The 14,271-nt window shown below is 34.6% G+C and overlaps 1 protein-coding gene across 1 annotated transcript in view; it reads right to left on the reverse strand.

Annotated features, from left to right (window-relative positions):
• LOC143242921 (uncharacterized) overlaps positions 1–14,271 on the reverse strand; it is a 43,804-nt gene that overhangs the window by 6,751 nt on the left and 22,782 nt on the right. Inside the window, exons 4-6 of the mRNA XM_076486532.1 lie at positions 13,581–13,710; positions 12,649–12,774; positions 11,351–11,482 (exon numbers count right to left, since the gene is read on the reverse strand). Coding sequence (XP_076342647.1) covers positions 12,762–12,774; positions 13,581–13,710 — 143 coding nt within the window. The 3' untranslated portion in view covers positions 11,351–11,482; positions 12,649–12,761. The remainder of the gene's footprint in view (positions 1–11,350; positions 11,483–12,648; positions 12,775–13,580; positions 13,711–14,271) is intronic.

Here is a 14,271-nt window from a genome sequence, read left to right on the forward strand (position 1 = left end):
AGCAGACCTAACGGTGTTCTATTAGAGAATAGTGAAGTGTTAACAAACACAGCAGACCTAACGGTGTTCTATTAGAGAATAGTGAAGTGTTAACAAACACAGCAGACCTAACGGTGTTCTATTAGAGAATAGTGAAGTGTTAACAAACACAGCAGACCTGTTCTATTAGAGAATAGTGAAGTGTTAACAAACACAGGACCTGGTGTTCTATTAGAGAATAGTGAAGTGTTAACAAACACAGCAGACCTGTTCTATTACAAACACAGGTGTTCTATTAGAGAATAGTGAAGTGTTAACAAACACAGCAGACCTAACGGTGTTCTATTAGAGAATAGTGAAGTGTTAACAAACACAGCAGACCTAACGGTGTTCTATTAGAGAATAGTGAAGTGTTAACAAACACAGCAGACCTAACGGTGTTCTATTAGAGAATAGTGAAGTGTTAACAAACACAGCAGACCTAACGGTGTTCTATTAGAGAATAGTGAAGTGTTAACAAACACAGCAGACCTAACGGTGTTCTATTAGAGAATAGTGAAGTGTTAACAAACACAGCAGACCTAACGGTGTTCTATTAGAGAATAGTGAAGTGTTAACAAACACAGCAGACCTAACGGTGTTCTATTAGAGAATAGTGAAGTGTTAACAAACACAGCAGACCTAACGGTGTTCTATTAGAGAATAGTGAAGTGTTAACAAACACAGCAGACCTAACGGTGTTCTATTAGAGAATAGTGAAGTGTTAACAAACACAGCAGACCTAACGGTGTTCTATTAGAGAATAGTGAAGTGTTAACAAACACAGCAGACCTAACGGTGTTCTATTAGAGAATAGTGAAGTGTTAACAAACACAGCAGACCTAACGGTGTTCTATTAGAGAATAGTGAAGTGTTAACAAACACAGCAGACCTAACGGTGTTCTATTAGAGAATAGTGAAGTGTTAACAAACACAGCAGACCTAACGGTGTTCTATTAGAGAATAGTGAAGTGTTAACAAACACAGCAGACCTAACGGTGTTCTATTAGAGAATAGTGAAGTGTTAACAAACACAGCAGACCTAACGGTGTTCTATTAGAGAATAGTGAAGTGTTAACAAACACAGCAGACCTAACGGTGTTCTATTAGAGAATAGTGAAGTGTTAACAAACACAGCAGACCTAACGGTGTTCTATTAGAGAATAGTGAAGTGTTAACAAACACAGCAGACCTAACGGTGTTCTATTAGAGAATAGTGAAGTGTTAACAAACACAGCAGACCTAACGGTGTTCTATTAGAGAATAGTGAAGTGTTAACAAACACAGCAGACCTAACGGTGTTCTATTAGAGAATAGTGAAGTGTTAACAAACACAGCAGACCTAACGGTGTTCTATTAGAGAATAGTGAAGTGTTAACAAACACAGCAGACCTAACGGTGTTCTATTAGAGAATAGTGAAGTGTTAACAAACACAGCAGACCTAACGGTGTTCTATTAGAGAATAGTGAAGTGTTAACAAACACAGCAGACCTAACGGTGTTCTATTAGAGAATAGTGAAGTGTTAACAAACACAGCAGACCTAACGGTGTTCTATTAGAGAATAGTGAAGTGTTAACAAACACAGCAGACCTAACGGTGTTCTATTAGAGAATAGTGAAGTGTTAACAAACACAGCAGACCTAACGGTGTTCTATTAGAGAATAGTGAAGTGTTAACAAACACAGCAGACCTAACGGTGTTCTATTAGAGAATAGTGAAGTGTTAACAAACACAGCAGACCTAACGGTGTTCTATTAGAGAATAGTGAAGTGTTAACAAACACAGCAGACCTAACGGTGTTCTATTAGAGAATAGTGAAGTGTTAACAAACACAGCAGACCTAACGGTGTTCTATTAGAGAATAGTGAAGTGTTAACAAACACAGCAGTGTAACGGTGTTCTATTAGAGAATAGTGAAGTGTTAACAAACACAGCAGACCTAACGGTGTTCTATTAGAGAATAGTGAAGTGTTAACAAACACAGCAGACCTAACGGTGTTCTATTAGAGAATAGTGAAGTGTTAACAAACACAGCAGACCTAACGGTGTTCTATTAGAGAATAGTGAAGTGTTAACAAACACAGCAGACCTAACGGTGTTCTATTAGAGAATAGTGAAGTGTTAACAAACACAGCAGACCTAACGGTGTTCTATTAGAGAATAGTGAAGTGTTAACAAACACAGCAGACCTAACGGTGTTCTATTAGAGAATAGTGAAGTGTTAACAAACACAGCAGACCTAACGGTGTTCTATTAGAGAATAGTGAAGTGTTAACAAACACAGCAGACCTAACGGTGTTCTATTAGAGAATAGTGAAGTGTTAACAAACACAGCAGACCTAACGGTGTTCTATTAGAGAATAGTGAAGTGTTAACAAACACAGCAGACCTAACGGTGTTCTATTAGAGAATAGTGAAGTGTTAACAAACACAGCAGACCTAACGGTGTTCTATTAGAGAATAGTGAAGTGTTAACAAACACAGCAGACCTAACGGTGTTCTATTAGAGAATAGTGAAGTGTTAACAAACACAGCAGACCTAACGGTGTTCTATTAGAGAATAGTGAAGTGTTAACAAACACAGCAGACCTAACGGTGTTCTATTAGAGAATAGTGAAGTGTTAACAAACACAGCAGACCTAACGGTGTTCTATTAGAGAATAGTGAAGTGTTAACAAACACAGCAGACCTAACGGTGTTCTATTAGAGAATAGTGAAGTGTTAACAAACACAGCAGACCTAACGGTGTTCTATTAGAGAATAGTGAAGTGTTAACAAACACAGCAGACCTAACGGTGTTCTATTAGAGAATAGTGAAGTGTTAACAAACACAGCAGACCTAACGGTGTTCTATTAGAGAATAGTGAAGTGTTAACAAACACAGCAGACCTAACGGTGTTCTATTAGAGAATAGTGAAGTGTTAACAAACACAGCAGACCTAACGGTGTTCTATTAGAGAATAGTGAAGTGTTAACAAACACAGCAGACCTAACGGTGTTCTATTAGAGAATAGTGAAGTGTTAACAAACACAGCAGACCTAACGGTGTTCTATTAGAGAATAGTGAAGTGTTAACAAACAGACCTAACGGTGTTCTATTAGAGAATAGTGAAGTGTTAACAAACACAGCAGACCTAACGGTGTTCTATTAGAGAATAGTGAAGTGTTAACAAACACAGCAGACCAAACACAGCAGACCTAACGGTGTTCTATTAGAGAATAGTGAAGTGTTAACAAACAACAGCAGACCTAACGGTGTTCTATTAGAGAATAGTGAAGTGTTAACAAACACAGCAGACCTAACGGTGTTCTATTAGAGAATAGTGAAGTGTTAACAAACACAGCAGACCTAACGGTGTTCTATTAGAGAATAGTGAAGTGTTAACAAACACAGCAGACCTAACGGTGTTCTATTAGAGAATAGTGAAGTGTTAACAAACACAGCAGACCTAACGGTGTTCTATTAGAGAATAGTGAAGTGTTAACAAACACAGCAGACCTAACGGTGTTCTATTAGAGAATAGTGAAGTGTTAACAAACACAGCAGACCTAACGGTGTTCTATTAGAGAATAGTGAAGTGTTAACAAACACAGCAGACCTAACGGTGTTCTATTAGAGAATAGTGAAGTGTTAACAAACACAGCAGACCTAACGGTGTTCTATTAGAGAATAGTGAATAGTGAAGTGTTTAACAAACACAGCAGACCTAACGGTGTTCTATTAGAGAATAGTAAGTGTTCTAAGTGTTAACAAACACAGCAGACCTAACGGTGTTCTATTAGAGAATAGTGAAGTGTTAACAAACACAGCAGACCTAACGGTGTTCTATTAGAGAATAGTGAAGTGTTAACAAACACAGCAGACCTAACGGTGTTCTATTAGAGAATAGTGAAGTGTTAACAAACACAGCAGACCTAACGGTGTTCTATTAGAGAATAGTGAAGTGTTAACAAACACAGCAGACCTAACGGTGTTCTATTAGAGAATAGTGAAGTGTTAACAAACACAGCAGACCTAACGGTGTTCTATTAGAGAATAGTGAAGTGTTAACAAACACAGCAGACCTAACGGTGTTCTATTAGAGAATAGTGAAGTGTTAACAAACACAGCAGACCTAACGGTGTTCTATTAGAGAATAGTGAAGTGTTAACAAACACAGCAGACCTAACGGTGTTCTATTAGAGAATAGTGAAGTGTTAACAAACACAGCAGACCTAACGGTGTTCTATTAGAGAATAGTGAAGTGTTAACAAACACAGCAGACCTAACGGTGTTCTATTAGAGAATAGTGAAGTGTTAACAAACACAGCAGACCTAACGGTGTTCTATTAGAGAATAGTTTAACAAACACAGCAGACCTAACGGTGTTCTATTAGAGAATAGTGAAGTGTTAACAAACACAGCAGACCTAACGGTGTTCTATTAGAGAATAGTGAAGTGTTAACAAACACAGCAGACCTAACGGTGTTCTATTAGAGAATAGTGAAGTGTTAACAAACACAGCAGACCTAACGGTGTTCTATTAGAGAATAGTGAAGTGTTAACAAACACAGCAGACCTAACGGTGTTCTATTAGAGAATAGTGAAGTGTTAACAAACACAGCAGACCTAACGGTGTTCTATTAGAGAATAGTGAAGTGTTAACAAACACAGCAGACCTAACGGTGTTCTATTAGAGAATAGTGAAGTGTTAACAAACACAGCAGACCTAACGGTGTTCTAGAGAATAGTGAAGTGTTAACAAACACAGCAGACAGACCTAACGGGTGTTCTATTAGAGAATAGTGAAGTGTTAACAAACACAGCAGACCTAACGGTGTTCTATTAGAGAATAGTGAAGTGTTAACAAACACAGCAGACCTAACGGTGTTCTATTAGAGAATAGTGAAGTGTTAACAAACACAGCAGACCTAACGGTGTTCTATTAGAGAATAGTGAAGTGTTAACAAACACAGCAGACCTAACGGTGTTCTATTAGAGAATAGTGAAGTGTTAACAAACACAGCAGACCTAACGGTGTTCTATTAGAGAATAGTGAAGTGTTAACAAACACAGCAGACCTAACGGTGTTCTATTAGAGAATAGTGAAGTGTTAACAAACACAGCAGACCTAACGGTGTTCTATTAGAGAATAGTGAAGTGTTAACAAACACAGCAGACCTAACGGTGTTCTATTAGAGAATAGTGAAGTGTTAACAAACACAGCAGACCTAACGGTGTTCTATTAGAGAATATTAGAGACCTAACGGTGTTCTATTAGAGAATAGTGAAGTGTTAACAAACACAGCAGACCTAACGGTGTTCTATTAGAGAATAGTGAAGTGTTAACAAACACAGCAGACCTAACGGTGTTCTATTAGAGAATAGTGAAGTGTTAACAAACACAGCAGACCTAACGGTGTTCTATTAGAGAATAGTGAAGTGTTAACAAACACAGCAGACCTAACGGTGTTCTATTAGAGAATAGTGAAGTGTTAACAAACACAGCAGACCTAACGGTGTTCTATTAGAGAATAGTGAAGTGTTAACAAACACAGACCTAACGGTGTTCTACCAGCAGACCTAACGGTGTTCTATTAGAGAATAGTGAAGTGTTAACAAACACAGCAGACCTAACGGTGTTCTATTAGAGAATAGTGAAGTGTTAACAAACACAGCAGACCTAACGGTGTTCTATTAGAGAATAGTGAAGTGCAGACCTTGTTCTATTACAAACACAGCAGACCTAACGGTGTTCTATTAGAGAATAGTGAAGTGTTAACAAACACACTAGACCTAACGGTGTTCTATTAGAGAATAGTGAAGTGTTAACAAACACAGCAGACCTAACGGTGTTCTATTAGAGAATAGTGAAGTGTTAACAAACACAGCAGACCTAACGGTGTTCTATTAGAGAATAGTGAAGTGTTAACAAACACAGCAGACCTAACGGTGTTCTATTAGAGAATAGTGAAGTGTTAACAAACACAGCAGACCTAACGGTGTTCTATTAGAGAATAGTGAAGTGTTAACAAACACAGCAGACCTAACGGTGTTCTATTAGAGAATAGTGAAGTGTTAACAAACACAGCAGACCTAACGGTGTTCTATTAGAGAATAGTGAAGTGTTAACAAACACAGCAGACCTAACGGTGTTCTATTAGAGAATAGTGAAGTGTTAACAAACACAGCAGACCTAACGGTGTTCTATTAGAGAATAGTGAAGTGTTAACAAACACAGCAGACCTAACGGTGTTCTATTAGAGAATAGTGAAGTGTTAACAAACACAGCAGACCTAACGGTGTTCTATTAGAGAATAGTGAAGTGTTAACAAACACAGCAGACCTAACGGTGTTCTATTAGAGAATAGGTGAAGTGTTAACAAACAAACACAGCAGCAGACCTAACGGTGTTCTATTAGAGAATAGTGAAGTGTTAACAAACACAGCAGACCTAACGGTGTTCTATTAGAGAATAGTGAAGTGTTAACAAACACAGCAGACCTAACGGTGTTCTATTAGAGAATAGTGAAGTGTTAACAAACACAGCAGACCTAACGGTGTTCTATTAGAGAATAGTGAAGTGTTAACAAACACAGCAGACCTAACGGTGTTCTATTAGAGAATAGTGAAGTGTTAACAGACCTAACGGTGTTCTATTAGAGAATAGTGAAGTGTTAACAAACACAGCAGACCTAACGGTGTTCTATTAGAGAATAGTGAAGTGTTAACAAACACAGCAGACCTAACGGTGTTCTATTAGAGAATAGTGAAGTGTTAACAAACACAGCAGACCTAACGGTGTTCTATTAGAGAATAGTGAAGTGTTAACAAACACAGCAGACCTAACGGTGTTCTATTAGAGAATAGTGAAGTGTTAACAAACACAGCAGACCTAACGGTGTTCTATTAGAGAATAGTGAAGTGTTAACAAACACAGCAGACCTAACGGTGTTCTATTAGAGAATAGTGAAGTGTTAACAAACACAGCAGACCTAACGGTGTTCTATTAGAGAATAGTGAAGTGTTAACAAACACAGCAGACCTAACGGTGTTCTATTAGAGAATAGTGAAGTGTTAACAAACACAGCAGACCTAACGGTGTTCTATTAGAGAATAGTGAAGTGTTAACAAACACAGCAGACCTAACGGTGTTCTATTAGAGAATAGTGAAGTGTTAACAAACACAGCAGACCTAACGGTGTTCTATTAGAGAATAGTGAAGTGTTAACAAACACAGCAGACCTAACGGTGTTCTATTAGAGAATAGTGAAGTGTTAACAAACACAGCAGACCTAACGGTGTTCTATTAGAGAATAGTGAAGTGTTAACAAACACAGCAGACCTAACGGTGTTCTATTAGAGAATAGTGAAGTGTTAACAAACAAACCAGACCTAACGGTGTTCTATTAGAGAATAGTGAAGTGTTAACAAACACAGCAGACCTAACGGTGTTCTATTAGAGAATAGTGAAGTGTTAACAAACACAGTGTTCTATTAGAGAATAGTGAAGTGTTAACAAACACAGCAGACCTAACGGTGTTCTATTAGAGAATAGTGAAGTGTTAACAAACACAGCAGCAGACCTAACGGTGTTCTATTAGAGAATAGTGAAGTGTTAACAAACACAGCAGACCTAACGGTGTTCTATTAGAGAATAGTGAAGTGTTAACAAACACAACAGACCTAACGGTGTTCTATTAGAGAATAGTGAAGTGTTAACAAACACAGCAGACCTAACGGTGTTCTATTAGAGAATAGTGAAGTGTTAACAAACACAGCAGACCTAACGGTGTTCTATTAGAGAATAGTGAAGTGTTAACAAACACAGCAGACCTAACGGTGTTCTATTAGAGAATAGTGAAGTGTTAACAAACACAGCAGACCTAACGGTGTTCTATTAGAGAATAGTGAAGTGTTAACAAACACAGCAGACCTAACGGTGTTCTATTAGAGAATAGTGAAGTGTTAACAAACAAAGACCTAACGGTGTTCTATTAGAGAATGTTCTATTAGAGAATAGTGAAGTGTTAACAAACACAGCAGACCTAACGGTGTTCTATTAGAGAATAGTGAAGTGTTAACAAACACAGCAGACCTAACGGTGTTCTATTAGAGAATAGTGAAGTGTTAACAAACACAGCAGACCTAACGGTGTTCTATTAGAGAATAGTGAAGTGTTAACAAACACAGCAGACCTAACGGTGTTAACTATTAGAGAATAGTGAATAGTGTGTTAACAAACACAGCAGACCTAACGGTGTTCTATTAGAGAATAGTGAAGTGTTAACAAACACAGCAGACCTAACGGTGTTCTATTAGAGAATAGTGAAGTGTTAACAAACACAGCAGACCTAACGGTGTTCTATTAGAGAATAGTGAAGTGTTAACAAACACAGCAGACCTAACGGTGTTCTATTAGAGAATAGTGAAGTGTTAACAAACACAGCAGACCTAACGGTGTTCTATTAGAGAATCTTTTCCTAGAATGCTTTATTTGGTTTACGCCAAACATGTCCTCTGTTTGGCAGGAGCACACCAAACTAAATATCTGAGTTTTAAATGGGACAAGCCTCATTCAAAATGCTGAGTAACGATCTTCTAATCATGTGCACCTGGTGTGATACACCTGTGTGTGAGTTGAGCCATTTTATGTGGATATAAATATGGGGTGTCCTAAATTTTTCCTCAGAATATGCATTTTTGTAGAATTACATTTACAGAAGATCTTGAAAAGTCTTTTCTTCAGTTTTAATTGTTTAGTTATATTCCTATAATCTCTCAGTATTGTTGAAATTGATATTAAATATCTATATATCCAAAAATGTTACACAAATACACAGGTTTTCATAGGGTGTCCTAACTTTTTCACGTGACTGTATATCTCAAACTTAAGTGTTCCATATAAAGCAGTGAGAACACTTAAATAATAACAATATAGTTACGTACTCTAAAATATTTAACTCCCTTTTCATAATCGTAATTAATAATTAAATAAATACTTTGATAACTAGTTTGAACTCTTTATAAAACGGTTATCACTCCTGGCTTTTTTTTAATTACAAGTTAAACTATTTATTAGCCAGTTATATAATTGTTTCCTTAATTATGGAACTAAATACATATATAATTTTAACTAGTTAATGCCTAAAATTTCAGTTTAAAATGTGTAATATAAAACAAATCTCCTAACTTATTAGCTTATTTAAAATTAAGTTGACCAGCGACAGTGATTTATGGTGTTATATCTTTACAGAGATCTTCACGCTTTGTTACTTGGAGAAATTGGACAGACGACAAACGAGCCAGAAAGCAGAACAGCGACAAGATGGCTTCTCAAAATCAGCGAATGTGGTGCGTATTTCTCGCACAGAAACAGTAGATGCAAAAATTGTGCAGATAAATAAAGTGCTGTTATTAATTTTTATCAAAATATTGAAGTGGAGACATCTGTTGACCAAAAGGTACTTAACTGCTCGAGCTTGCACTGGCACTTAAGTACCTCGCTTGTTTTTAGGATCAAAGTCAGTAAAATGTTTCTTGAAGCAAGGAGTGAAAACAAAACTGAAACAAACCGTGGTATAGTTCTAAGGCATGTTTGGTACAAACCCTGATAAAGTTCTAAACCATACAAATATTATAAACTATTGTACAGTTTTAAGATATGTATAGTTCAAACACTGATAAAGTTCTAACTCATATAAATGTTATAAACTATTCTACATATCTAACGTATGTATAGTACAAACCCTGATACAGTTATAAACCATACGAATATTATAAACTATTGTACAGTTTTAAGATATGTATAGTTCAAACCCTGAAAAAGTTCTAACTCATATAAATGTTATAAACTATTGTACATATCTAACGTATGTATAGTACAAACCCTGATACAGTTATAAACCATATAAATATTATAAACTATCGTACAGTTTTAAGATATGTATGTTACTATTATTGTTGGATGAAGGTCTGAGTCCGTGTTGATATTATTACTATTATTGTTGGAGAAAGGTCTGAGACTGTGTTGATATTATTACTATTATTGCTGGACTAAGGTCTGAGTCTGTGTTGATATTATTACTACTATTGTTGGATGAAAGTCTGAGTCTGTGTTGATATTGTTACTACTATTGTTGGATGAAGGTCTGAGTCTGTGTTGATATTATTACTACTATTGTTGGATGAAGGTCTAAGTCTGTGTTGATATTGTTACTATTATTGTTGGATGAAGGTTTGAGTCTGTGTTGATATTGTTACTATTATTGTTGGATGAAGGTCTGAGTCTGTGTTGATATTATTACTATTATTGTTGGATGAAGGTCTGAGTCTGTGTTGATATTGTTACTACTATTGTTGGATGAAGGTCTGAGTCTGTGTTGATATTATTACTATTGTTGGATGAAGGTCTGAGTCTGTGTTGATATTATTACTATTAATGTTGGATGAAGGTCTGAGTTTGTGTTGATATTATTACAATTATTGTTGGATAAAGGTCTGAGTCTGTGTTGATATTGTTACTACTATTGTTGGATGAAGGCCTGAGTCTGTGTTGATATTATTACTATTATTGTGGGATGAAGGTCTGAGTCTGTGTTGATATTATTACAATTATTGTTGGATGAAGGTTTAAGTCTGTGTTGATATTGTTACTATTATTGTTGGATGAAGGTCTGAGTCTGTGTTGATATTATTACTATTATTGTGGGATGAAGGTCTGAGTCTGTGTTGATATTATTACTATTATTATTGGATGAAGGTCTGAGTCTGTGTTGATATTATTACTACTTTTTTTGAATGAAGGTCTGAGTCTTTGTTGATATTATTACTATTATTGTTGGATGAAGGTCTGAGTCTGTGTTGATATTATTACTACTATTGTTGGATGAAGGTCTGAGTCTGTGTTGATATTATTACTATTATTGTTGGATAAAGATCTGAGTCTGTATTGATATTATTACTATTGTTGTTGGATGAAGGTCTGAGTCTGTGTTGATATTATTACTATTATTGTTGAATGAAGGTCTGAGTCAATGTTGATATTATTACTATTATTGTTGAATGAAGGTCTGAGTCTGTGTTGATATTGTTACTATTATTGTTGGATGAAGATCTGAGTCTGTGTTGATATTATTACTATTATTGTGGGATGAAGGTCTGAGTTTGTGTTGATATTATTACTATTATTGTTGGATAAAGATCTGAGTCTGTATTGATATTATTACTATTGTTGTTGGATGAACGTCTGTCTCTCTGTCTCAATATATTTTGAAGTTGCTATCTATCGCTTTAATATACTTAACGTCACTGAAATATATAATTCAACACATTTAATTTTTAAACTTACCCACGCACGTGTTATTATGTAGAATGTATCCCTTGTTGCATATGCACCATTCTTTATTTTCAACCTGTTTACATTGGCCACCTTTTCCACAGTTAAGGTTTGAGTTTGTACACTCACCTTCATTTTGCAGTCCTGAGAATGAAAATAATTATCCGAGTATGAAGACCGCGGAATGATACATAAAAAATATTGTTATGAGATATTAATATCAATGAAATTAGACAAAAACACAGTAGATGGCACTGTTGTTCTCTCTTTATAATTGCTATCAAATCAGATATTTCACATATCTGTGCTTTGAACGCTACAGTTAACATGTGATTAGAGTTATTGAACCAGCAACTGTTAAAACACATAACATGTGGTTGCGTCAAGAGAAACGAAACCTTTGAGTGACAGAGTGAAAACTAATTTTTCGTTAGGGTTAGACCTATATATTCATTGAGGTGTTTGTTTCTATTATAAGATAACCTTTAATGTGTTTATTATAAGATAATCATCAAAGTGTATGATTTTATTATGAGATAATAATGAAAGTGTTTGTTTTTATTATCAGATAACCTTTAAGGTTCTTGTCATATGTTAATCATCAGAGTGTTTGTTTATATTACAAGATAACCTTTAAGGTTCTTGTCATAAGATAATCATCAAAGTGTTTGTTTCTATTATAAGATAACCTTTAAGGTATTTATTATAAGATAATAATGAAAGTGTATGATTTTATTATAAGATCTTTAAGGTGTTATTATAAGATAATAATGAAAGTGTATGATTTTATTATAAGATCTTTAAGGTGTTTATTATAAAATAATAATGAAAGTGTATGATTTTATTATAAGATCTTTAAGGTGTTTATTATAAAATAATAATGAAAGTGTATGATTTTATTATAAGATCTTTAAGGTGTTATTATAAGATAATAATGAAAGTGTATGATTTTATTATAAGATCTTTAAGGTGTTTATTATAAGATAATAATGAAAGTGTATGATTTTATTATAAGATCTTTAAGGTGTTTATTATAAGATAATAATGAAAGTGTATGATTTTATTATAAGATCTTTAAGGTGTTTATTATAAAATAATAATGAAAGTGTACGATTTTATTATAAGATTTTTAAGGTGTTTATTATAAGATAATAATGAAAGTGTATGATTTTATTATAAGATCTTTAAGGTGTTTATTATAATATAATAATGAAAGTGTATGATTTTATTATAAGATCTTTAAGGTGTTTATTATAAGATAATAATGAAAGTGTATGATTTTATTATAAGATCTTTAAGGTGTTTATTACCACAGCTCTGATTTGTTACTGTGAATGGTTTTTCACACACACATGAGTAACCACTGCTCAAAGTCGAATTCTTCTTACATTGTTCATTCTTCGAACAGTTGTGGTTTCCACTTTCACAGAATGTTGCTGGAAATACAAATAATTCCCTAGTTATTGTTCAGTTCTCTGTAGTTTTCTACATAATTCACTAATTTTTACTATAATTATTGTGAATAATATGTTCAAGAAAACTGAAAATGATGACTTGACAAAAAGCACGCGCCAACATGAAAATTCTGATTTATACTTAAACCCTCTTTAAATCTGTTGAACTTCCTAAAGGATCTATAACTTTCTAGAAATCATGAATTAAAAAGGTAGGGAAAACAGGAAATGAGGTATACTTCCGGTCACCAAGTGGCTTTGAATATAATGTACATATTTGAACATTAAATGGTAACACTCATTCATTCAAACTAATAATAAATGTTAGTTTTTATGGCACCATGATGGATGCAACATTACTTTATAATTCGACAGAACTGAAGTCGTAGTAATGTGTCGCTGACGTTCAGCCACTGTTAAGGTCATGAGGCTAGGGCCCTTTAAAATTATTAATTGGCCACTAGGTGTATCTAGTTTTCACGAATTATGGAATTAGTGACAGAAACACGTGTTTTTTAATATTTGTTTTAATAGTATTATCTGTAAAATACATTTTAATTATTAGAAAGGTTTTGGGCGGATACTTTAGTATGTAAAATTAGGATGAACGTAAGTCGGCTGAAACTCGTTAGCTATTGTTAGGATTACGGCCACTAACATCACCAACAATCTATTAATTATCTACATTTATTGACTGGTCAGATATATTATTATTTTTAACAACATGCAACTTGTAAATACAAGGACATACAAAGAGTGTTTTGTGGCTGTTTCGAAATGAAACTTACCTTCGCAGTCTCCGTTTTGTTTTTGCGTAGTTTGTTACACACTTGCAGTCAATATTCTTTGGGTTATCTTCGGGTCCCCGCGTACAGACTGTATTTAAGCCTTTACAGTTTTCCGCACAAAAATCCTTAGCTGTTAAAAATAAGTTGATTTTTGTTGAGAATTTAAAAAGTGACAAACAAATCCAACAAACAAGAAGTTTCATTTTCGCTCTTTTTCCCCAACATATTTAGTTTGATGACTTAAAGGATTTTTACTAAAACGAACCAGTAAAATTATTAACACATTTATAAATAGAACTTGAAACAAATCTGTATAACTTAAGCTCTAATGAAGTTCGTTTGATTTCGTTTTCAACTTTAATTAGAAAGAATTCTTCTCAGTTTAAAAAATAATAACTGAAGTGAATGTTTTGATGTCCTTGTTTTCACTCCAGAAACAACACGTTTGTATTTGTTTAAGAAACACAAGTGAAATGAATGTTTTGATGTCTTTGTCTTCACTCCAGAAACAGCACGTGTGTATTTGTTTAAGAAAACAAGTGAAGTGAATGTTTTGATGTCCTTGTCTTCACTCCAGAAACAACACGTTTGTATTTCTTTAAGAAACACAAGTGAAGTGAATGTTTTGATGTCCTTGTTTTCACTCCAGAAACAACACGTGTGTATTTGTTTAAGATACACAAGTGAAGTG

This window comes from Tachypleus tridentatus, unplaced genomic scaffold (assembly GCF_004210375.1).
Source record: "Tachypleus tridentatus isolate NWPU-2018 unplaced genomic scaffold, ASM421037v1 Hic_cluster_2, whole genome shotgun sequence".
In the NCBI taxonomy this organism is placed as follows: Eukaryota; Metazoa; Arthropoda; class Merostomata; order Xiphosura; family Limulidae; genus Tachypleus; species Tachypleus tridentatus.